Source organism: Palaemon carinicauda, chromosome 11, assembly GCF_036898095.1.
Source record: "Palaemon carinicauda isolate YSFRI2023 chromosome 11, ASM3689809v2, whole genome shotgun sequence".
In the NCBI taxonomy this organism is placed as follows: domain Eukaryota; kingdom Metazoa; phylum Arthropoda; class Malacostraca; order Decapoda; family Palaemonidae; genus Palaemon; species Palaemon carinicauda.
In genome coordinates this window covers 72,434,840-72,459,432 of record NC_090735.1, presented here as the reverse complement: position 1 = coordinate 72,459,432, position 24,593 = coordinate 72,434,840, and the positions used below count along the sequence as shown (strand labels likewise).

Sequence of the window (24,593 nt, the reverse complement as noted above, 5' to 3'; positions counted from 1 at the left end):
TGTTCAAAACTCCTGAAAAGCATAGAGATGTGTCTAGAGGAACCCAGGTCGATGCCCTTCAGAAGGAAGACTTGACCCAAGGCTGCTCGTACTCCTTTTATAGCTGGGATTGACATCCCTATCTCGTCCCTGAGATATACTAGAAAGTCTGCTATGTCTGGGACCAAGGCTTTGAGGGGTTTTATGCGCTTCGAAGCGCACCACTTCGTGAAAGAGGCCCACTTCGCTTGGTAGACCGCTGCCGACGACCTTCTCAGGTATCGCGACATCCTCTTAGCTGTTCCTGACGAATATCCTTCCTTCCTTCAGGAGTCGCTCGATAGTCTCCAGGCGTGAAGGCGTAGAGACTGTGGGTTGTCGTGGAACCTGAGAAAGTGCGGCTGTTGTAGAAGATCTGACCTGTCGGGGAGTGGCCACGGAGGATGGCTCGCCAGGCCTTTTAGGTCTGCGAACCACTCTCTCTCCGGCCACCAGGGCGCTACCAAAGTCATCCTTAAGTTCCGGGCAGCCCTTACTCTGTTGAGTACTTGCCTCATCAACATGAAGGGGGAAAGGCATACACGTCTAGGTTGTCCCACTTGTGCTGAAAGGCATCCTCCAAGGCTGCCTTTGGGTCTGGGACAGGAGAACAATACAAGGGAAGTTGCGCGTTCAACTTGGTTGCAAAGAGGTCCATCACCGGGGAACCCCAACGTTGAATGATGAGCTTAGGTACTTCTGGGAGGAGAGACCATTCTGTTCCTACTATCTGACCCATCCTGCTGAGACTGTCGGCTAGAACGTTCTTTCTCCCGGGAATGAACCTTGCCAATAACACAACTTGGTTCGCTTCTGCCCAATCTAGGATCTCTAGGGCGAGATCGCACAATTCCCTTGATTTCAAGCCTCCCTGCTTCTTTATGTACGCTACCACTGTGGCATTGTCGCACATCAACGCCACAGTGTTTCCCCTTAGTAGATCGACGAAGTGCAGGCAAGCTTTCTGGACTGCCTTCAACTCTAGGACATTGATGTGTAGGTTCTTCTCCCCGTCCATCCAGGTTCCTCTCGCCGTCCCGTTGAGGAGATGGGCTCCCCATCCCTGGTTGGAGGCATCTGTGAATAGAAGTAACTCGGGAGGGTCGGTCGCGAAGGGCATCCCCTTGAGTGAGTTCGACCGGCCATGCCACCATTCCAGGGAGGGAATTGTGTTTGGTAGGACTGGGATTAATTTCTGGGGCGAGTCCAGTTGGTTCCATAAGTTCTTCAGGTTCCATTGGACGGCTCTGAGTCTGAGTCTCCCCTGGGAACCAGTTTCTCCAACGACACCAGATGATCTATTAGCCTTTGCCAGTCCTTCGCCCTCCTGGGTTGCCCTGACAGGAACGGAAGAAGGATCTTCATCAGATTGCTTATCCTCTCCTCCTACGGGAAAGCTTTCACTAGTAGGGAATTCAGTGTCATCCCCAAATAGGTCATTCTGGTGGAGGGAGATAGGTTCGATTTTTCTGGGTTGATCATGATACCCAAACCCTTGCAAAACTGGAGAAGTTTTATACCCTGCTCCTTCAAAACGTCCTCCGAGGAGGAAAGAAGCAACCAGTCGTCCAGGTACCGGATGAGGCGAATGCCTCGCTTGTGAGCCCACACCGAGACTGTCGTGAAGACTCTCGTGAATACCTGGGGAGCTGTCGATAATCCGAAGCAAAGGGTCTTGAATTGCAGGATCTGGGTACCCCATTTCACCCGGAGAAACTTCCGACTTGAGGGGTGGACCGGGATTTGGAAGTAAGCGTCCTTGAGGTCTATGGTCATCATGTAGTCTTTCTCCCTCAAGGACAGCAAGACTGACTTCGGAGTGTCCATTTTGAACTCTGTCTTTCGTACAAACTTGTTGAGAGCCGACAGATCTATCACCGGTCACCCAACACAGGAAGGCTACTCATGGACCTCGCCTCTCTGTCTGGGACCTTCCGGGAAAGCTTCGCCAGAACGGTGTCCCTCTTGCGAAGAACCCAATTCACTGACAGGGCGAGGGACTGGTATGTGAGGAACTTCAGGGTCTTGCCCCCGGAGATGATAAGCTCCCTCAGGAGGCTTTGCTGTTATGGGTCCGTCAGGTCATATGTGGCTTGCACACCTACCAGTGTGGAAGCCCACCAGTCCAACCAAGAGGAGATGTGAACTAGGTCTTTAGACATCTCCTCCATCATCGCAGCCTCCGACTGCGAAAAACAAATCGGGGCTGAAGAGGCTCTGTCCTCCGAGGCACCCTGTCCCAGAATGTCGAGGGCAGGCTCCACCTTGCAGGCTCCTGGTCGTTGTCCCTCTGGCACATAAACCCTGCTGTGTTTTGAGCCCTTGGAGCAACTTCAAAGAGCTCTGCGTTTTGGGAGCTTCGGCATTGCCTGGAACAACTCTATCGACGTGAGCCCGTCCCAGGACGAGATCTCGGGCCACAGGTAGGGCCAACAGAGGCAACTCTCGCTCTGATGGAAGACGAGGTAAAAGGAGGGGAGCTAGATCAAGTCGTGGCAAAGTCTGACTGCCCTCAACTTCAGACAGCAGTAGGGGCCAGATTGAAGAACTTCTGGCAGGCTTGGGAGAGAAGAGGAGCAGATCAGTGGTGTACAAAATACCCTTTGTAAAGAAACCCCCTTTAGTCCAAGAACCGATAGATCTCTCTCCCAGATACCGGAAGGACGCAACAAGACAATCTTTGCGCCTACAGGTGTCTCTTTTGTTAAAAAAGGGGGCTGTGGAGAAGGTGCTAAACCACTAGTCTCCAGGCTTTTACAACCGCCTCTTCCTAGTTCCAAAGAACTCAGGGGGTTGGAGACCAGTGCTGGATGTGAGCACGCTCAACGCGTTCATTCTGAAATCGAAGTTCACAATGGAGACTTCCAAGTCTGTGCTAGCAACAGTAAGGGAAGATAACTGGATGGTGGTCTCTAGACCTCCAAGACGCATACTTCCATATCCCTATTCATCCGACCTTCCATCACTATCTAAGGTTCGTATACGGGAAGGAAGTCTTCCAATTTTGAGCTCTATGCTTCCGTCTCAGCACTGCTCCTCTTGTGTTTACGAAGCTCATGCGGAACGTGGCGAGCTTCCTGCATTCGAGAGGTATCAGAGCCTCCCTATACCTAGATGACTGGTTACTCAGGTCGTTGTCCTTCAATCGCTATCTGAAGAATCTCAGATTGACTTTGGCCCTAATGAAAGAGTTGGGTCTCCTAGTCAACAAGGAGAAGTCTCAACTGACCCCATCTCAAACAATTCTCTATTTGGGGATGGAGATACGGAGTCTAGTTTTTCGGGCTTTTCCATCGCCCACAAGACTAGAACAAGCTCTCATAAAGATTCGTCTTTACCGAAGGAAGAGCATTTGTTCTGTAAGGAAGTGGATGAGTCTGCTGGGAACACACTCATCACTGGAGCAGTTTGTGTCCCTAGGGAGACTCAATCTTTGCCCTCTCCAGTTTCACCTCAACCAGCATTGGGGCAAGGAGAAGGGCTTAGAAGCAGTGACCATTCCGCTTCCAGAGACGGTCAAGAGTTGCCTGAAATGGTGGAACGACAATCTCAGACTTCAGGAGGGCCTCTCTCTAGCACACAAGAACCCAGACCATGTGTTGTGCTCAGACGCCTCGAACTCGGGGTTGGGAGCAACACTAGGCAAACTAGAATGCTCGGGCCTATGGACTAAAGACCAGGAGAGTCTTCACATCAACCAGAAGGAGCTTCTGGCAGTTCTTTTGGCCCTTCAAAGTTTCGAAAGACTAATCCGAAACAAGGTAGTGCAAGTAAACGCAGACAACACCACAGCGTTAGCCTACATCTCCAAAGAAGGCGGGACCCACTCGCAGTCCCTTTACTTAACTGCAAAGGAGCTTCTGGTTTGGGCAAAGGAGAGAAACACCACTTTACTAACAAGGTTCATACAGGGAGAAAGGAACGTGATGGCAAGCTGCCTCAGCAGAAGAGACCAAGTCATTCCCACAGAATGGACTCTGCATCGGGAGGTTTGCGAGAAACTATGGTGGATATGGGGACGTCCGTCCATAGACCTATTCGCAACCTCGAACGAAGAGGCTTCCAACATACTGCTCTCCAGTTCCAGATCTAGAGGTGGTCCACATCGACGCGTTCTTGCTAGACTGGTCTCACCTGGAAGTGTATGCGTTTCCCCCCTTCAAAATCCTTTACAAAGTCCTACAAAAGTTTGCCTCTCACGAAGGGACCAAATTGTCATTGGTTGCTCCCCTCTGGCCATCAAGAGAATGGTTCACCGAGGTACATCAATGGATGGTGGACAGACATACCAAGAAGCCTGCCAATGCAGTTAGATCTGCTCCAGCAACCGCACATGAAAAGGTTCCTTCAAAACCTCCACGCTCTTCGTCTAACTGCCTTCAAACTATCGAGAGACTCTCTAGAGCTCGAGGCTTTTCGAAGGAGGCAGCTAGAGCGATTGCCAGAGCAAGGAGATCCTCTACCATCACGATCTACCAGTCCAAATGGGAAGTGTTTCGAGATTGGTGCAAAGTCACCTCAATTTCCTCGTCCAATACCTCTATAGCCCAAATCGCTGACTTCCTGCTACACCTTAGGAGTGAACGTAACTTTTCCTCCTCTACCATTAAAGGTTATAGGAGCATGTTGGCTGCGGTTTTCAGGCACAGGAACCTAGACCTCTCTAACAATAAAGACCTTCAAGACCTTCTCAAGTCTTTTGAGTCTTCCAAGGAGCATCGGGTAGTGACACCAGCTTGGAATCTGGATATTGTCCTGAAATTTCGTATGTCCGAGAAATTTGAACCTTTACACTTAGCCTCTTTTAAGGATCTCACCTTAAAGACACTTTTTCTAGTGAGTCTAGCGACTGCAAAGAGAGTTAGTGAGGTTCATGCCTTCAGTAAGAATGTCGGCTTCTGTACTGGAAAGGCAGTATGCTCCTTGCAACTTGGTTTCTTGGCCAAGAATGAGCGTCCTTCCCATCCATGGCCGAAATCTTTTGGGATTCCCAACCTGTCAGATGTGGTTGGTGACGAGATAGAGAAGGTCCTGTGCCCTGTGAGAGCACTTAAATTTTACCTAGACAGAACAACAAATTTACGAGGCGAGTCTGAAGCCTTATGGTGTTCGGTCAAGAAGCCCTCCTTACCGATGTCAAAGAACGCCTTATCGTATTTTGTCAGGTTCTTGATTAGAGAGGCTCATGCTCACTGCGGTGAGGCTGACCTTAGATTGCTGACAGTAAGAACACATGAAGTCAGAGCTGTGGCAACTTCGGTGGCTTTCAACCAAAATTGATCCCTACGAAGCATTATGGACGCACGCAACCTTTTGGAGGAGTAAATTTGTGTTCGCTTCACATTATTTAAAGAATGTCCAGACTCTTTACGAGGGCTGCTACACTTTGGGACCATTCGTAGTAGCTAGTGCAGTAGTGGGTGAAGGTTCTACCACTACATTCCCCTAATCCTAATACCTTTTTTCTTCTCTTGAAACTATTGTCTTTTTGGTTGTATGTGGAGACTTGGACAGTCTTCCGCAATCATTTGATTTTAGCGGGTGGTCAAACTTGTGTCTTGAGAGCGCCCAGATCAAGGGTATTGGTTGAGGTCCTGTCATAGGGGTGTTCTCCCCAGATAGGACAGCTCCTAGAGGTCTTTCAGCCCCCTGAGTGGATCGCTGGGCTTCATAAGGATAGCGGACTAATTAGGCAGAGAATCATAAAAGTCAGCTTCCTTATCAGGTACAAACCCTTAAGTTTGTTTTTATCAAAACTCTTGAGTTATATTCCTATGTTGTTTACTGTTGGTCTATTCCCCTACACCATGGGTGTCAATCAGCTATATATATATATATCCACCGGCTAAGTCTAATGTTTAAAAATGATATTTTCATTATAAAATAAATTTTTTAACATACTTACCTGGTGGATATATATAATTAAACTCCATCCCTTCCGCCCCTCTAGAGACCTATGGGCAGAAAAGACCTGAGGACTTGTGGAATGGTTCCAGTATCCTGGCGAGTGGTGGCGCTAGTAGTACACCTAGTTTCCCAATCTCCGATTGCCTGCGAGTTTTGAATTTTTCTGCCGTGACGTCAGAGACATTAGCTCGATATATATCCACCGGGCAAGTATGTTAAAAAATTTATTTTATAATGAAAATATAATTTTTCTTTCATTTCAGAAAATAAATAACATTGTAACATAGTTTTTTTAATGTTTTAATTATTTATTCACAATTAATTCTATATCAATAAGTATATTTTCAAATTAAAAACACAATAAAGTTTCCTGTATTATATTTTATATACGTATACACAATACTACTACGCATATCAAAACATGAGCGTTACTGTATATTTTTATTTCATTACAGTAAGAAAACAACAGAATAAAAGTTATGAAAACTGTTTACTGAATAGTCAAAGTTTATTCATTCAACAAAGTATGTTCTTGTACGTACAGTATTAACACCGTCAGGGGCTTCCATCACCTCAGAGACGTCAGTCGTCCACGCGACAACACCCAGACCCTATCACTAAAGGTAGGCCTGGGCCGATCTTGCCTCCTACAGGCAAGAGGGGCAAGAAACCTTCCGAGGTTCCTAAGTTCAAGGATCCGTATATTCCTAAGAACCTCCCACTCAGTTCTTCAGGTGCCGGCGACCCCCCCATGTCTTCGGGCATTGTTCAATGTAATGCGTCAAGCCATGATGGGGGTCACTCCTCGCTCCCAGTCCTTAGGAGGCACTACGAGGATTCCTTTTTATTGCCACCCTTTTTCCTGGGGCTTTTGCTGATCCTAGGAGGTGTTTGGAGTACAGTATTCGATTCCTGTGGTTCCCCCTGGTAGGGAAAAACCCTTCTCCCCTTGCAAGAGACCTCAGGAATAGAGTGTGCAAGAACTCCAAGGTAGCCCCTTGTAAATCAAGGTCCCACAGGCTAGACCTAAGGGGAAGAGGAAAAGAATCTGTCCTTCTCCTACCAAGGAAGACAGGGTAGTCTGCTACAGGGAGTCCTTTCGTCCCTCCCCAGTCGAGATAGTGCATAAGGAGGTACGACCTGCGACTGGGCGTGAAGTGGTTCCTCTGGTGGCGAATTACAATCCCACCCGCAGACCAGCAAAGCCTTCCAGGACCTCGCTGGTGGAGGGACACCTGTCCCAGGGCAGGGAGCCGAAAGGTTTATTTACCATCCCTAATTTCTGAGCTAAGCTTTTCCCTTCGCTGCCTTGTAGGCAGCCGTAAGCAAGCATGTACACAGCAGCTTCCCTGTCTCCAGTCTATCCCAATGACGACTTTGACCCACTCCGGGGTCCACAAGCATGTACACAGCAGCTTCCCTGTCTCCAGTCTATCCCAATGACGACTTTGATCCACTCCAAGGTCCTATGGGTAAGGGTTCGGATGTGGAAAGGCAAAGCGATCTCGAGGATGATGCTTTGCCAGCTACCGCTAGCCCTAAGCTAATTGGGGATGAGAGGAAGGAATCAGAGCATGCCTTCTGGCAGGTCTTAGCCTGCATTCGATCCATCAATGGGCTACCATATCTATCGTTAGCTCCTCTGGATGGAAAGGAAACGGTCCTTGGCCAGTTTTACGGTACTTGGAAACCCCTGAAGGACAGTGCAGCTCTGCCCTGGTCAAAGAGGTTGAGGAGTCCCAAACGGAAGGCAGTGTCCCAGGCAACTAGGGCTACCTCCTCTCTCTGCTCCAACTCACCCTCCAAGCTCCTCCCTCCTCCGTATGTGTCTCAGAGGAGGTACTACGAAATCCTCCGGGAATCTCTCCCCTTACCTTGCCTCTTGATCATTTCATAGAGGCACTTTCGAGAGCTACACCCTTTGAAAAGCTTATGGGACTTCCAGTCTCGTTTTCTTAGATCCTCAATCAGGAGAAGGTTGCGAAGTATGCCATGCAGGGTACTTCATGGCTCAACTTTGGTTGTGATCTTTAAGATAACTGATTTGATTTAAGGATCTGTCCTGGGAGTCCTCCAGGAAGTCTATGGAGACTTTCCTAATGTTTGGTACTTGGGCCATCGAGTTTTTCTCCCATCAGGTGGTAAACCCTTGGACCATCACCATCGTGAGGGAGGAGGGATGCCGTCAATGGAAAATTCCATAGGCAACTCCCTCAGGCCGAAGTGGCGAGACTCAGGAATGCACCTTTCAAAGGTAATTCCATTTTCAACCCCGAGGATGTCGAGCGGATGGCAAAATGGTGGAGGAAGTCCAGCCAGGACTCCCTCATCCAAAAGGTCTTAACAACCAGGCCTTACGCTTCTGAGCCACAATGGAAGCCACCTCCGAAACCGCAGACGAAGAGGGCTAGAGACCCGTAACAATAGGTTCAGAGGTGGTCTAAGCAAGCCCTTCATGTTAAAAAGTCCTTTTGTGGAGGAAAGTGAAAGAGGGGATTTGGCCGAGACCGATCCCACTAGGACAGGCAGTCCCATTTGTCCACCTGTTAGGGGATGCCTGCAAAGCAGCTGGCAGAGGTGACTACCACGGGGCCGAGCCCTGGACGGTCGAGGTGATTCGTTCAGGGCATCGCGTCCCATTCACTCTCTCTCCCTCCACTGACTCAAGTGCCGCTTCCATCGAACTCCTATGCAAAGGGATCCGCACAGGAGTGTGCCCTTAGGGCAGAAGTTCAAACCATGTTGGAGAAGGGCGCTCTCCAAGGGGTCCTCGATGGGTCCCCAGACTTCTACAGTCTACTATTTCTTGTGAGAAAGGCGTCTGGAGCCTGGCAACCCGTCATTGACCTCTCAGTTCTGAACAGGTTTGTCGAACAGATCCCGTTCAGAATGGAGACGGCAGACACTGTCAGACAAGCGATAAGACCGCATGACTTCATGTGCAAAGACGCATACTTCCAGATCCCAATCCATCTGTCTTCCAGGAAGTATCTAAAATTCATGCTGAACCAGAAGCATTACTGGTTCAGGGTGCTGTGTTTCTGTCTTTCTACAGTGCCCCAGGTCTTGTTGAGAGTGTTCGCCCTAGTGTCATCTTGGGCTTACAGAATCTGCATCCATCTCCTAAGATACTTGGACAACTGGCTGATTATGGCAGACTCGGAGGCGGTCCCTCTCCGCCACTGAGACGAGCTTCTTATGTTTGACCAGTATCTGGGGATCGTGGTAAACCTTGAGAAGTCTCACCTGCTTCCCTCTCAAGAACTGGTATACCTAGGCATGCTTACAGTATAGACACCTTAAGGCACAAAGCTTTCCCATCAGACGAAAGAATTCAGAGGAAGATAGCAGAGACCTTCCTCAGGCGGGAAGAGCTTCCAGCGCAGAATTGGCTTTGCCTTCTTGGTCACCTGTCTTCTCTGACCTGACTGGTTCCCAACAGTTGCCCAGTTGCCTCAGGATGAGATCTCTCCTGTGGCATCTGAAATCCCAGTGGAATCAGTCCAGCGATTCCAGGGATCATCTAGGTCTAGAGGAACAGTCGGATCTCAGATGGTGTCTGATGGATCCGAACCTCTGCAAAGGGGTCGATCTTCTCCTCTTTCCCCCCGGAGTTGATGCTCTTTTCGGATGCATCAAAAGAAGGGTGGGGTTCCCACGTGCTACACCAGTACTTCTCCGGCCAATGGTCTGGATCAGAAAGGTAACAGCACATAAATATCTTAGAGATGAGGGCAGCCTTCCTGGCCCTCAAACAGTTCCACCAGGTCCTGGGGGTACACTCCTTGGTGTTGATGAGCAACAACACCACGGTAGTAGTTTATTTGAACAAATAGGGTGGTACCTTTCTGCAGCAGCTGTGCCATATTGCAGGAGAGAATCTCAGATGGGCAGAAGACAACTCGGTGACCCTATCAGCTTGCTTCATTCCAGGCAAGTGGAACGTGCTAGCAAAGCTGAGCAGAGCAGCTCCGATAGTTGGCACCGAGGGGTCTTTGAACCCTCTGATAGCCAACAAAATTCTGATTTTGCGGGGTTCCCCGACTGGATCTGTTCGCAATGGCCCTGAATTTCAGGCTCCCGTTATACTGTTCCCAGTCCCAGATCCCCAAATTTTCTGGCAAAATGCTTTCCAACAACGGTGGATAAACCTAGACACTTACGCATTTTCCCCGTTCTGTCTGATGAGAAAACTCCTCAACCAGGTACGAGCAAGTAACAACTTGCCAATGGCTCTTATAGCCCCGCTATGGCATCATGCAGAGTGGTTCCTAGACCTTTTGCAACTCCTCATGGAGATTCTGGGGGATCCTTCTCCACGGCGCGATCTGCTTAAGCAACCACATGCCAACATCTTTCACAGAACCGTAGCTTCATTTCAGCTTCATGCCTGGAGACTGTCCATCACCTCTTCACACATAGAGGCTTTTCAGAACTGGTAGGCTGGAGACCTCAGAATATCCACAGAGGCAGTCTACTACTGTCTTGGGTTAGAGTTCTCTTGCATGAGGGTACACTCGGGCACACTATTCTATCTTATTTTTTTTCTCTTCCTCTTGTTTTTCTTAAATGTTGTGTTGGGCAGGCTTAATAAAAGGGCCATGGATGCCTGGTGGTTCATCAAGAGTTGTCTTTTCCTTATCTGATTCTTTTTCTTCTCAAAACCATCCTTACTATCCTCCCTTCAGTTGAAGTGGCTATCCTGGAGGGTATTTAGCCTTGCATGGTGTATCGGGTCCTCTCTGATGACCAGTTTTTCCGACTTGTTATTATAGTCTATGGGTTTGATCAATCACTTTATTTATAATTCTGTACATATTGTTTTTGTTATAACTCTTGTTGATATAGTTTTTAAGTATGATCTCTTTTTATTACTTATAATTCTTATGCTGTCTGGAGACATTGAGCGAAATCCGGGACCAGTATGTCCTAGATTTCGTCAATGTCGTCTTCTGTATTGCAATATTCGTGGTCTTCTTGCAAATATGCAAGACCTTACAGTTGCGTCCGGACAGTATGATATTCTTTTGTGCTCAGAAACTTTGGTTTCTAATATGAGGCACTCATCTGAGCTCCTTATAACTGGTTTGTTCCGTAACTGGAATACAAACCACGGGGTATTACTTTTGGCGTAGCTGAAATGACGAGCCATTAAATTTTAACGAGGGTTAACTACCCATACCGCTAGTTAGTGGGGTTACGGGGGGTAGCTTGCTACTGCCCCCCTCACACACGTGTGATTGAGCTCACTTTTTGCTTTCGGCTCGGATGGTGAACGGACGTTGCCGCTCTTCATCCTCGCCGAATATTGGCAGCCAGTAATGACTTTTGCTTTTTCTTTTTCTCTTAGTGTATTTTTATGAAGTTGACTTTTGCGACCATGCGCACCTGCCCTGGACTCTCCGGCCGCCCTTGTGGAACGTTTATGTCGGCGGTCGAGACTGACCCTCACACCATTTGTCTTGTATACAGAGGTCATTGGTATGATAGTGCAAATAAGTGTAATGAGTGTAGGGAGTGGTCTTCCTCCCAGTGGGAGAAGTTTGGGCGACGGTGGAAGAAGAGGTCCAAGCGGTATATTTCTCCTTCGAGGGTTCCTTCGAAGGGAGGAAAACCCAAGGACTCTTCTTCTGTCTCCCAACCCTCCGAAGCTCCTATTCGTTCGGCCTCTTGCGAGAGACCGTCGAGTAGTTGCGTAGGCCAAGTTAATGGCGGCCAACCCCTGTTCTTGAGAGATGGTGTTGCTTCCCCTAGTGAAGTGGCCCCACCTCTCCCCCCGGGTGAGGCCTTGTCACTAACCCCCCTTTTGCAGATTTGGTCTTCCTTGGGACTTATGGGTCCACCCTCTAAGGAAGCTTTGCTACAGTTCATTTGCATGGGTGCTTCTGTTCAGCAGTCATTGTCGCCGTCAGAGGTAGATCCTCTGACTCTTGTCGATGTCATAGTGTCAGAAGTGTCACATGCGATCTCATCCAACTCCTCTGCCCCTCCAGACTCTCCAGCAGTTGCTGTCGACTTAGTTTCCCCCGTTCCTGAACATCGTTCGAGGGGGAGACTAAGTCTTGCGTCTGTCTCTTCTGCAAGTGTTTCTCTCCCTCGGGGGAGTTACTTATAGAGACTCCTCTTCGGAGGACTGCTGTGGCGCATGGTCAGCTTACTGATCCAACGACCCCCAGAGGGCACCTTCGCCTGAAAGCTCGCCCTCCACTTCGCCTTAGAGGTCTCCCTTCACCATCGCTGAAGAGGCTCCTCTTTGGTTCATCGTCGTCGCAGTCGTCCCCTGCAGAGGAGCCTCCGTTGCAGTCATCTGACTTTCAACCATCGATCGTCACTGCTCCTGCTACTAGTCCTGTGACTTCGGTCCTGGACCTCTCTGCGGAACGTTCGTGATCCCCTTTGGTGGATGCTCGCCCTTACAAAGGGCACATCACAGTTCCCGACCATCCACCCTTTAGACCTGCCGACCTTCCATCTCCGTTCCTGTCACCGGTAAAGCCTCTTGAGGTTATACCAAAGTGCGCAGCTGCGTGCCATCCCCCATGCAGCTCACCAACCAACAGGACATCAGCGCTCACCAGCAGCTCGTCAGCACTCTACAGCGCTTCAGCTCGCCCTCATAGAAGGCAGCAAGATCATGTGCCTGCGCCCACGTTCGCCTGCGCACCCTGCGCTCACATGCCCAGGGTCACCCACGCGCCTGTGCTCTACTGCGCGCCCATGATCTCCTGCGCATTTGCAATCGTCTGCGCTCCCTGCGCCTACACACCCACGATCTCCTAAGCGCCAGCCTCCTCCTGAGTGCCAATCACCTCTTGTGTGCCAGCGCTCTCCTGCGTGCCAATTCTCTCCTGCGTGCCAATTCTCTCCTGCGCACCAGCTCGCTCCCGCACGCCAGTACTCGCCTGCGCATCAACGAGTTCCTGCGCGCCATCACTGTACAGGTGAAAAAACATGCGCTCACCTGCGTACCAGCACTCACATGCGCCTCAGCGCTCTCCTGCGCCTCAGGTCTCTCCCGCGCGCACGCAACAAGACATGTGCACTCGCCACCACTCGCCTGTGCACGCGCGCCAATACTTTTCTCCGTGCCCGCACACGCGCACCAACAGGCACAGGCGCAGGCGCAGGAACTACACTTGGCAAGGTCACCATCGCTTCATTCCCCTCCCTGCAAACGCATTCAGTACGCCCTGCGGGAGAAGGGAAACAGGCAACAGCAGAGGGGTTCAGGATCCCTAAACTGCCTTTTAAGGTGGACCCACCTATTATGGCGACTCTTCGTAGGGAACCTTCAGTCGCTTTCCTTTCAGGGGATCTGTCTAACAGTGCATCTGTCAGTCAGCAGCCGTGGTTCAGTGCCCTAGTCAGAGCTGTAACACAGGAATTCAAGCCTGCCCTGTCCAACCGCTCGTCTGACTAACCTAAAGCTCTGGACACTCTACACGGAACCATGGCTTCCTCTACCCCTTTGAAGAGGAAGAGAGGAGTTTCCGACGCCATCACTTCACCAAGGGTGAAGCTGACTCCATGCAAACCATCAAGGCTAGTCCCTCCAGTATCTCCCCTGGGAGACTCTCCCTTCCTGTCTGGTGAAGACCTTCCTTCACCAAGGGAATCGTGCGAGGAGAGGCACTCCTCCATCCCATCGTTGGAGGAAACCTCCCTTCACGCTGAGAGTTCCCCTCAATCAGAGATCAGGAGGGACACAACACTCAGGCCTTCGATGTTGGAGTCTTACCTCCTTCCTCAGAAGGAGTCTAAAGACTCCAAGACTCTACCAAAGTCCTCCACCAGGACTAGAATTGAGACAGCCAGACACTCTAAGGAAAGTCCGCAACTCCTCCCAAGAAGAGCTCTTGGGGATAGAAGGAGATTTCGCTGCAAATCCAACATCAGGAGGAGACCAACAAGAATCAGAACATGCATTCTGGCAGGTTCTGACTCTAATGAGGGTTCTCAATGGGTTTTCCGACTTAGAGATTCCCCCTCGAGATGGCAAAGACACGGTCCTAGACCGTGTCTTTGGCAGTCAGAAACCCTTAAAGACCAGTGCAGCCCTGCCCTGGTCTCAGGGATTGGAGAGTACCAGGGACAAAATCGCCCAACAGCTCTCCGAGTTTGCCGCCTCCAACCGTACCGGCTCTACGAACAAGCTCCTCCCACCTCCTCGTGTACAACAGAGGAGGTACTTTGAGATCCTGGAGGAGCCCAGTTCAGCTCTTCCACTTTACCACTCTCTGAAAGAGCTAACCAGGGGAGTCCCTCTTGAGAGACTCTTCAGCCAGCAGGTCTGGTTCTCGGCGGCCTAAGTCCTTAACCGGGAAAAAGTCATTAAGTATGCGATGCAAGCTACTTTGTGGCTGGACATCTGGTTAGGGACCTTGGGTATCCTGATACGATCCAAGGATTTCTCCAAGGAGCGTACCAGGAAGGCAGTGGAGACCTTTTTACTCTCAGACATTTGCACGATCGAGTTTCTTGCCCACCAAGTTTCAAACTTGTGGGCAAACACTTATCTTGAAACGTCGAGATGCAGTGTCTGTGAGGTTCCACCAACAGGTCCCCAGCGTTGAGATAAATGGGCTCAGACATTCCTCCCTAGAGGAGTCCCACCTGGTTGAGCCTAAGGACGTGGAACTTGCTGCTGAGAGGTGGAGGAAGTCTCATCGAGACACTCTCCTCCATAGGGCTTCGACATCCAAGCCCTATAAACCTCCAGCACCTCAGCAGTCCCGTCCAACCAAGACTGTGACGACGAAACCAGCAGCGAAGACAGTGGTGTCTAAAAATTCCTTTCCTGTCAAGAACCGGAAAGGCAAAAAGTCCTCCAGGGAAGGAAAGAATCCTAGAGAGAGCGGCCGAGGCCGCAAACGCTTGGATAGGCTCTCCCCCTGCGTTTCCACCAGTGGGGGGATGCCTACAAAGTTGCTCATACAGGTGGAAGCAACTCGGGGCCGATTCCTGGACAATCTCCGTGATCTGTCTAGGATATCGCATTCTGTTCATAACATCTCTCCCTCCCCTGACAAGTAACCCAGTGTCAATAGACTCCATTGCCATGGGATCGGCAAGGGAGCAGGCCCTTCAGGCAGAAGTCCAGACCCTGTTGAAGAAGGGCGCTCTCCAAGAGGTCCTCGACTGGTCCCCAGGCTTCTTCAGTCGACTCTTTCTTGTAAGAAAGGCGTCTGGAGGCTGGAGACCAGTCATTGACCTCTCAGCCCTGAAGAAGTTTGTCAAACAAATTCTGTTCAGCATAGAGACGGCAGACACGGTCAGACTAGCAGTAAGACCTCAGGACTTCATGTGTACAGTGGACCTAAAGGACGCGTACTTCCTGATCCCAGTCCATCCATCTTCATGGAAGTACTTAAGATTTAGCCTAGACAACAGAAAGTACCAGTTCAAGGTGCTGTGCTTCGGTCTTTCCACAGCACCTTAGGTTTTCACCAGAGTGTTTGCCGTAGTGTCATCTTGGGCTCACAGGATTGGCATCTGTCTCCTCCTTTATCTGGACGACTGGCTAATCCTAGCAGACTCGGTGTCAACCTTTCTTCAACACCGAGACAAACTTCTGAGACTCTGCCAAGATCAGGGGATCATGGTAGATCTCGAGAAGTCTTCTCTGCTTCCTACACAGAAACTTGTATACCTAGGCATGATTATAGACACCAATCTCCACAAAGCCTTCCCATCAGACGACAGAATAACAAGGCTGAGAAAGGTTGCAAGACCTTTTCTTAGATGAGAAGAACTTCCAGCCCAAACGTGGTTAAGTCTCCTCGGTCACCTTTCATCGCTGGCTCGTCTAGTTCCCAAAGGATGCCTCAGGATGAGATCCCTCCAGGGGCAGCTCAAGTCCCGTTGGAATCAGACTCACGATTCCCCAGACTTCCGGATCCCCCTGGGATCAGCGGAACTGACAGACCTCCAGTGTTGGGTGGCAGACGAGATCTTACGAAAGGGAGTGGATCTTCTTGTCCTCCCCCCCGGATTTGATGCTGTTCTCAGACGCTTCAAAAAAAGGTGTGGGAGGGCCCACGTGCTGCACCACACGACCTCAGGCCTCTGGTCAGAGTCTGAAGAGTACCTCCACATAAATCTCCTAGAGATGAAGGCCGTCATTCTGGCTCTTCAACAGCTCCTGGTGGGCCACTCAGTAGTGGTGATGAGCGACAACACCACAGTAGTGGCTTACATCAACAAGCAAGGAGGTACTTTTTTGCAGCAGCTATCCCATCTAGCAGTAGAGATACTGAGATGGGCCGAAACCACTCAATACTACTATCGGCACGCTTCATTCCGGGCAAAAGGAATGTGCTCACCGACAACCTGAGCAGAGCATCTCAGATAGTGAGTACCGAGTGGTCTTTAGATCATCTAGTAGCCAACAAAGTCCTGACTTTGTGGGGTTCTCCAACTGTGGACCTCTTCGCAACAGCCCTGAACTTCAGGCTCCCACTGTATTGTTCCCCAGTCCCAGACCCCAAGGCTCTCTGGCAAGATGCATTCCAACAACGGTAGGACAACATCAACCTTTACGCCTTTCTCCCGTTCTGTCTGATGAGGAGGGTACTCAACAAGATCAGAACAACGATCAATCTTTCAATAACCCTCATAGCTCTGCTATGGCATCACGCAGAATGGTTTCTGGACCTTCTGCAGCTCCTAACAGAACCCCCAAGAGAACTTCCTCCATGACGCAATCTACTCAAACAACCACATGCCAGCATATTCCAAAAAGCCGTAGCTTCGCTACTACTTGGCACATGGAGACTATCCAGCACCTCCTCTCTCGGACAGGATTTTCGCAACAAGTTGCGACTAGGATGTCTGGATACCTGCGTAAGTCATCAGCAGCAGTCTACTAGGCAAAGTGGAAAGTCTGCTGTGGTTGGTGTCGTGGAAGGGGTATCTCTCCACTCGATGCCGCTATTCCAGCAGTAGTGGAGTTCCTCGTGAATTTGCGTGAAGAAATGCGCCTGTCAGTCTCGGCAATAAAAGCCTCGCCTTCAGACTGAAATTAATGGATATTTCTTCATCGCTAGAACTTTCCTTACTCATAAGGAGTTATGAACTTACCTGCCCTCAGTCAGAAGCGAGACCTCCCTTCTGGAACGTAGTTCGAGTTCTCAGGTCTCTAAAGAGACCTCCCTATGAACTATTATGCCAGGCAACCGATCGCCACCTGACTTGGAAGACGGTGTTCTTGCTAGCTTTGGCTTCGGTCAAACGAGTCAGTGAACTTTATGGTCTCATGACATCGCCCATTCAATGGGATGGAGAGGTAACGTTCAGGTTCGTCCCTGAGTTTATTGCTAAGACTCAGAACCTGGGAGTAGCGGATCCACGATTCGACTCCTTCCGGATTTCTTGTCTCCGTATTGTAACAGATAACCCAGACCATCTCTTACTTTGCCCAGTGAGGAGTTTGAGGCTGTATCTTAAGAGAACAGCAGCAGCCCGTCCTCGTGTGCCTGCACTATTCGTCAGCACAGGAAGGACCAAGAGGAGGGTCACTAAGAGCACCATCTCAGCATGGATTTGCAAGGTCATAGACCATGCATTGATTCCAGACCCTCCTCCTTCACATCGCCCCAGAGCTCATGATTTCAGGGGCGTAGCTACGTCCCTGGCATTCAAGAAAAAACTTCTCAGTGACGTGGGTTCTTCAAGCTGGAGTGTGGAATAGTCAGACCACATGCACATCCCACTACTTGTAAGACGTGAACCACTCGATACGTTCTCTATCGGTCCTGTGGTGGCTGCACAAAAGCTGGTTTAAAACCTCAATCTCCTAATTGGACAAGTAGCAGAAGGTTGAGAGCATTGTTACCCGGTTTTAGTTTGCGTGAATGAAAAGGTTTGACTGGGTCTTACTCTTTTCTTCATTCTCCCCTCTCTTGGGGAAAGCAGCATCCTGGGTTCTCTGCATAGCTGACCTCAAACCACTGCAAGTAAACCATGCTCCCTTGTGTACCTAGCATTAAGACTAATACTGTTTCGTCCCCATACCCTGACAAGGTGGTGTTGGGAAAGTCCTAGTTACACAGTTTTTCCTTCTAAACAACTCGGAATAACTTTACCTGGACAGTTTCACTTCTATATACCTCAACACACAGCTTGCGTAGGGCGCGGACCTTGCGTAGCGAGGTTTTAGCGAGGTGCAGGGACTCCTTATTTTTGAGTACTGACATACTCAAGTAAGGAGCCCCCGGTTAAAACCAAAGCCAGATTGGCTGGGACGTCCACCCTACCTAATGGGTGAGTCACCCCTATTAAATAGCGTGGTTTGTATTCCAGTTATGGAACAAATGACAAATTCGCAGGTAATTTGTATTTTTCCTAACTATACAAACCTTAGCTATTTAACCAAACTTGCCCGCCAGCCCTATCCCCCTTGAAGTCCTACCTCCAAGCAAAGTGAGCTCAAGCACAGGTGTGTGAGAAGGGGGGGGGGAGGTTGTTGTTTAGCAAGCTACCCTCCCCTACCCCCGCTAACTAGTGGTGTGGGTAGTAAACCCTCGTTAAAGATTAATGGCTCGTCATTTCAGCTATGCCGAAAGTAATACCCCTAGTAAATAGCTAAGGTTTGTATAGTTAGGAAAAATACAAATTATCTACGAGTTTGTCATTTTGCATGATCTTTTGTGCTTGAATTGGTCACAGTATATAGTAGTGTCGATCCTGTTGTCCCTTTGAATGAGAATCTAGTCAACATAATTGATAGGCGTACCCCGTTTTGTGTGCTAAGGTACCGAGTGAAGGAGAAACCGTGGTTCAATGATGATTGTAGCCGTGCTTATTTGGAGAAGCAGGAGGGCTATCATCTTTTGAAGGGTAACAGATCAGATTTGACCTGGAATAACTATACTCAGCTTAGAGCTTTTGCTCAGAGAGTTTATGCCTCAACTGAAAAGGAATACAATTTAACCATAGAAGAAAGCCTTTCTTGTACAACTGAGGAACATAAATGGTGGTCTACCCTTAAATCTGCACTCTTTGGTGTAGATGCAACAGTTCCTCCTTTGCTTAAACCAGATGGCTCAGTCACTCACTGTCCATAGGAAAAGGCAACCCTTTTGGCTGATGTTTTTTACAGTAAACAGAGTAATGAAAACTTGAACTTCCTCATTCCTTTTTTCTTGAGGCTAAACTAACTAGTTTAGCTTTTTGATCTCGGGAAATTAAAGCTTTGTTGATGGACCTTGATGCTTATGGAGGTGTAGACCCAAAAGGTACTTTTCCTTTGTTCTTTATAAAGACTGCAGATTTCTTAGCTCCAAAGTTATCTGTTAGCAAGAAGAGGAGCTTGTGGCACTTGTTGGAGAATTGGTAATGTTACTCCTCTACGTAAAGTGTTTGTGGTAGCTCAAGTCCAACTGGTTACCGCCCAGTTTCCATAACTCCCATATTATCTAAAGTTTTTGAACGTCTTCTGGCAAAACGTCTTAATAGGTTTGCCGAAGGTAATCATCTATTCCCTAGTTTGCAATTTGGTTTTCATAAAGGCCTTGGAGCAAGTGATGCCCTTCTTACAATCTCCAATGTTGTACAGAAATCCCTTGATTGTGGTCAGAAAGTTTGTATGATTGCCCTTGATTTTAGTGCTGCCTTTGACCATGTTAATCATGAGGCCCTTGTCTTCAAACTGAAACAGTTGGGAGTGGGTGGGTCGTTTCTTAGCATTATTATTGATTGTTTCAACACGGAGTACTTACCTCGAACTACTTTCTTAGGAGTATCTGGGATCTCCTCCCAACCGACCAGAATTTTGTGTAGTTTACCCTTCCTCCGTTTTCCATGCGGGGGAACCTCTGGCGGAGTGATACGCGCCATGAGGTGCCCCGGGGTCAGAGAGCGTGCTCGCTCAGGTCTCGACCTCCAGTAAGTTTTCTGGTCGCGTCGTGATAACATCTTGTGATAACATCCCAGTCAGGGCAGTACGGAAGTACCTAGAGAGGACGGCCAGTCTGTTCGTCTCCTCAGGACTGGTGAAGAAGGCGGTAGCCAAGAACACGGTCTCCCTCTGGCTGCGACAGGTAATCATGAGAGCCTACGACAGTTCGGGGGTCTCCCTTCCGGGAAAGCCTAGACCCCATAACATTAGAGGCCTGAGTATTTCGTTGGCCTTCGAGAGGAACATGGCAGTGGGCCAGATCCTGAGAGCAGGTATGTGGTCAAGACAATCCACCTTTACGGCTCACTACCTAAAGGAATGTTCAAGAAAATCCTTGGATGGGTTCTCTCTTGGTCCTGTCATTTCTGCGCTCCAGAAGATTTAAGGTGTAGCCCTGAGGAAGCCGTGGGCGGTAAGTCCAAGAGACACAGGTTCCTTCCTTACCCTTTTCCCCCAAATCACCTTCCCCTACATGACCCGTGATTCCTTCACCTTCCATGGGATATACTGTCAGTGAAAGAATACGTCTCCAAGGATTTTTACGGAGGTGAGTTACTTAGACACTAAGATAGTTTTTTGCGTAGTTTTCCCTATTTCTCGTTTCTATTTTTGGGGTCAGCAGAACCTAGCCTCCTATCTAGGTTCCTCTTTCCTTTTCGTCGACGGTCTCTAGGTCCGGAAGGCCACTCCCACCTCCTAAACTATAAGTCTCCTAAGAAAGTAGTTCGAGGTAAGTACTCCGTGTTGGAACAAATCACAAATTTTAAGTAATTTGTATTTTTCCTAACAGTACTTACCTCGAACTACTTTTTGCTTATGGCCCGCCCATCCAGCCCCGAGTGCCCTTCAGTACTTCGTAGAAACCTATCTATCTAAAACTTACTGGAGGTCGAGACTTGAGCGAGCACGCTCTCTGACCCCGGGTCACCTCATGGCGCGTATCACTCCGCCAGAGGTTCCCCCGCATAGAAAACGGAGGTAGGGTAAACTACACAAAATTCTGGTCGGTTGAGAGGAGATCCCAGATACTCCTAAGAAAGTAGATCGAGGTAAGTACTGTTAGGAAAAATACAAATTACTTAAAATTTGTGATTTCTTGCTTTGCGGTTTTGGTTTTTCGCAGCCAAGGAGAAAAAAAAAATTCTTTGTGATCTTTGTTTACCCAACATTAAGAAGGGGAAGGTCAAGAGGAGGGTCACGAGAAGTACGATTTCCTCTTGGGTCAGGAAAGTGATTGTGAAAGCTCTCAATCCATACCCTCCTTCGTCCAATCGACCCAGAGCTTATGACGTCAGGGACATTGCAACATCCCTGGCGTTCAAGAAAAACTTCTCTGTGGCGAAGGTACTGCAAACGGGCGTGTGGAACCGTCAAACGACCTTCACCCCCACTAACTGTAAAATGTAACTCACAGGAACATGGAAACCTTTTCCATTGGTCCTGTGGTAGCCACACAACAAGTGTCTAATTGCCTCAAGCTCCTTGATAGACAAGTATCAGAGGGTTGAGGACTGAGGTTACCTGGGTTAGTCTGGGGTGAATGTGAAAGAATGTCTGGCTCCTTTTTTCCTTTCAGCTTCTCCCTCCCTGGGAAAAAGAGCACCGCAAGACCACAGCATTACTGACCTCACCTCTGCAGGTACGACTCATTTCCCTTGTGCATCATGAGTATTTTACATAATACAGTACTGTACTTTATTACGTCCCCAATACCTCTTGAGGGAGGGTATGGGGCAAGTCTTGGAACTCTTATGCTTGTACTCGAGTTCCTACTTAAAAACAAGTCACTAGTCTCTCACACAAGCTTCTTCAGGCCGCTATCAGTGCGTTATTTTGTAGCGACTTTTGATTTTACCGAGAATAGGGTTCCTACTAATTCGATCATAGATCGAAATAGAGAGGACCCTGGGTCAGAGCCAAGTCCAGTTGGTAGGACATCCTCCCTCCTAAGAGTAAGTCACCCCTTTAAATAGCGAAGGGTTTGCATTTGCGCCGAAACAAATAATAAATTTGGAGATAATTTGTATTTTTCCTAGCATACAAACTTGGAGCTATTTATACAAATTGGCCTGCCACCTTGTCCCCCAAGAAGTCCTGTCAGAAAGCAAAAGTGGTTACTCAGCCGGCTTGTGTGAGTGAGCCGGGTAGCCGGTCTACCTGACCCCTACCCGCTAACTAGCGGATAGGGTTAGTTATCCCTCACTAAAATTGTCTTGGCTTGTCCTTTCATCTTCTCCCCTTGGAAAAACAGCAGCACAAGACCACAGCATAGCTGACCTCACCTCTCTTCAGATAAGACTCCTTTCCCTTGTGCATCCTGAGTATTTTATATAATACTTTGTTACATCCCCAATACCTCTTGAGGGAGGGTATTGTACAAGTCTTAGAACTCTAGGCTTCTTGTACTCGAGTTCCTACATAAAAACAAGCCATTAGTCTCTCTCACACAAGCTTCTGCAGACCGCTATCAGTGTGTTACTTTGTAGCGACATTTGATTTTAACGAGGGTAGGGTTCCTACTAATTCGATCATAGATCGAAGTAGAGAGAACCCTGGGTCATAGCCAAGGCCAGTTGGTAGGAATTTCCCTCCTAAGAGTAAGTCACCCCTATAAATAGCGAAGGGTTTGCATTTGCCGAAACAAATAGCAAATTTGGAGATAATTTGTATTTTTTCAGCATACAAACCTGGAACTATTTATACAAAATGGCATGCCACCCTGTCCCCCATTAAGTCCTGCCAGAAAGCAAAAGTGGTTACTCAGCTGACTGGTGTGAGTGAGCTGGGTAGCCGATCTACCTCACTCCTACCCGCTAACTAGCGGATGGGGGTAGTTATCCCTCTCTAAAATTGTCTTGGCTAGTCTTTCAGCTTTGCCGAAAAGTAATACCCCCATAAATAGGTCCAGGTTTGGATGCTAGAAAAACTACAAATTATCTCCAGATTTGTTATTTTTTCCTCTGTTTGTCCTTTTGTTTGTGTTTGAATAATTACCTGGCCACATACTCATAGAGTATTGAAGCTCTCAGGGATTAATTGTTATGTTGACATGGGGAAGTGATTCAATTTTGAAAATACTCGGTCATGGTCATGGTCATGGTAAAAAAATAAGCTGTGGCAGAGGTGTGGGCTCTCCTGAGTGCCCCTCTTGTTATTTATATTCTGTCATATTGAGATTTTTTCCATTTTAGTAGTTAGAATGAAACTTTTTTTTTCAATTTATTCAAGGATTTCTGTTTTGCTTTTCCAGTTTCTATGTATGAAGAACATCGGTATATTCCTGCAGACATGTACTAGAAAGTTTGACCTTAATAAAGAGGACTTGTTTGAGCCACCAATGCTCTTTGAGCTGTCAGATATAGGAAGGGTGAGTACATTTCTTACTACATTCTGAAATATTTAATGAGATTGGATTCTCTTACTGTACTGTATTGTGCACATTCTCTTTTTGTAAAGCAGTCTTTCATAGTTTACGCAGACTTCAATTCTAGAAATACCTATTGTCTTTGTTGTTTTATGATTTGTAAAGGTTAGTGCTTATGTGGCATTGTATTACTTAGTTTATATATACTGTATGCAATTATGTCTATTAGTAACTAGGTTTATGAATTTGATTCATTCTTTGCATGAATTCACTGCCTAAAATGCTCATTTGTTCCGTAACCGAAATACAAACCACGCTATTTACATTCGGTTTACCTTTTAGCGTAGCTAAAATGGCGAGCCATTAGAATTTAACGAACGTGTAATACCCCCGCGCTAGTTCGGGGGGGGGGGTAGGGGAGTGGTAGCTAGCTACCCCTCCCCCCTCACACACCGATGAATTGCTTCACTTTCACTTTTGGCTCGGACATGGACAGACGTCTCTGTCTTTGTCCTCGCTTGGCAGCCTTTGTTTGTTTTGTCTTTACTTTTCTTTTACTCAATATATATGTAAATATTTTCTCATGTTTATGTATATATTTGAGTATAGAAATCAGTAAGTTTTCTTTTCAGAGTTTGTGCTTGTGTGTGTAGTGTACGATATCTCCGTGGAGCCCTCAGCAGTTAGGCCACCATGGTGTAATTTCATGGGTCGTGTTCGAGTTTGACTTCGGTCTTTCTCTCTCTCTCTCTCTTGAGGTCGTTCACCCTTTTACTACGTTACTACGCCTTTTGTAGCTTCCTTCCCGTGTGGGGGGGTTTCTACGCCGTACGTTTTGTCTCAATTAGTTTATGAACCTAATTGTATTTGTTGATTTTTCAGCTTTGTAGAACGATTCCTTTCGGGGTTTTCGTTCTTTCTTTAGTGTTCATTCATTTTTAAATTACATAATTACATAGTTACATAATTATAATTGTTATAATTCTGTGTTGGTTACAGCTCTCCTTCCGTGAGTGAGCTGTCTTGTTGAGGCCTGGGGATTCGGCTGTTGCTGCCTCCCCTATGGATCTTCGTCAGGGGCGTGTCTTCTTCTTCTGGAAGTACTCCCGTGACGATTGACAGCTCTCCAGTTCATTTTAGAACTCTCAGGAGGCTCGCCTCCTTAGGTGGGTAACTTTCCTTCCGAGGGAAGTTTTTCCTGTCCAGGCTTGAGTTTTTCCCCCTTTTGGGGTGTTGTTCTCTTGCCTTTTTTTCGTGTGACTATGCTCTTGGTGCTGAGCGGTCGCACTTGCAGTTTCGTTCAAGGGGCTGGGCAACTGCAGGAGCCCCTCTTCGGAGGATTGCTCCTTTTAGGTCACTGGCTGACCAGTCTCTTCTACGAAGTGTTTCTCTTTGGTTCGCGAGAGA

General features: G+C 48.2%; 1 protein-coding gene across 5 annotated transcripts in view; it reads left to right on the top strand.

The window, feature by feature from the left end:
- Vav (Vav guanine nucleotide exchange factor) overlaps window positions 1-24,593 on the top strand; it is a 385,659-nt gene that overhangs the window by 24,513 nt on the left and 336,553 nt on the right. For all 5 annotated transcript variants that reach the window (XM_068383125.1, XM_068383124.1, XM_068383126.1 and 2 more), the window contains exon 2: window positions 23,073-23,189. In XM_068383125.1, coding sequence (XP_068239226.1) covers window positions 23,073-23,189 — 117 coding nt within the window. The remainder of the gene's footprint in view (window positions 1-23,072; window positions 23,190-24,593) is intronic.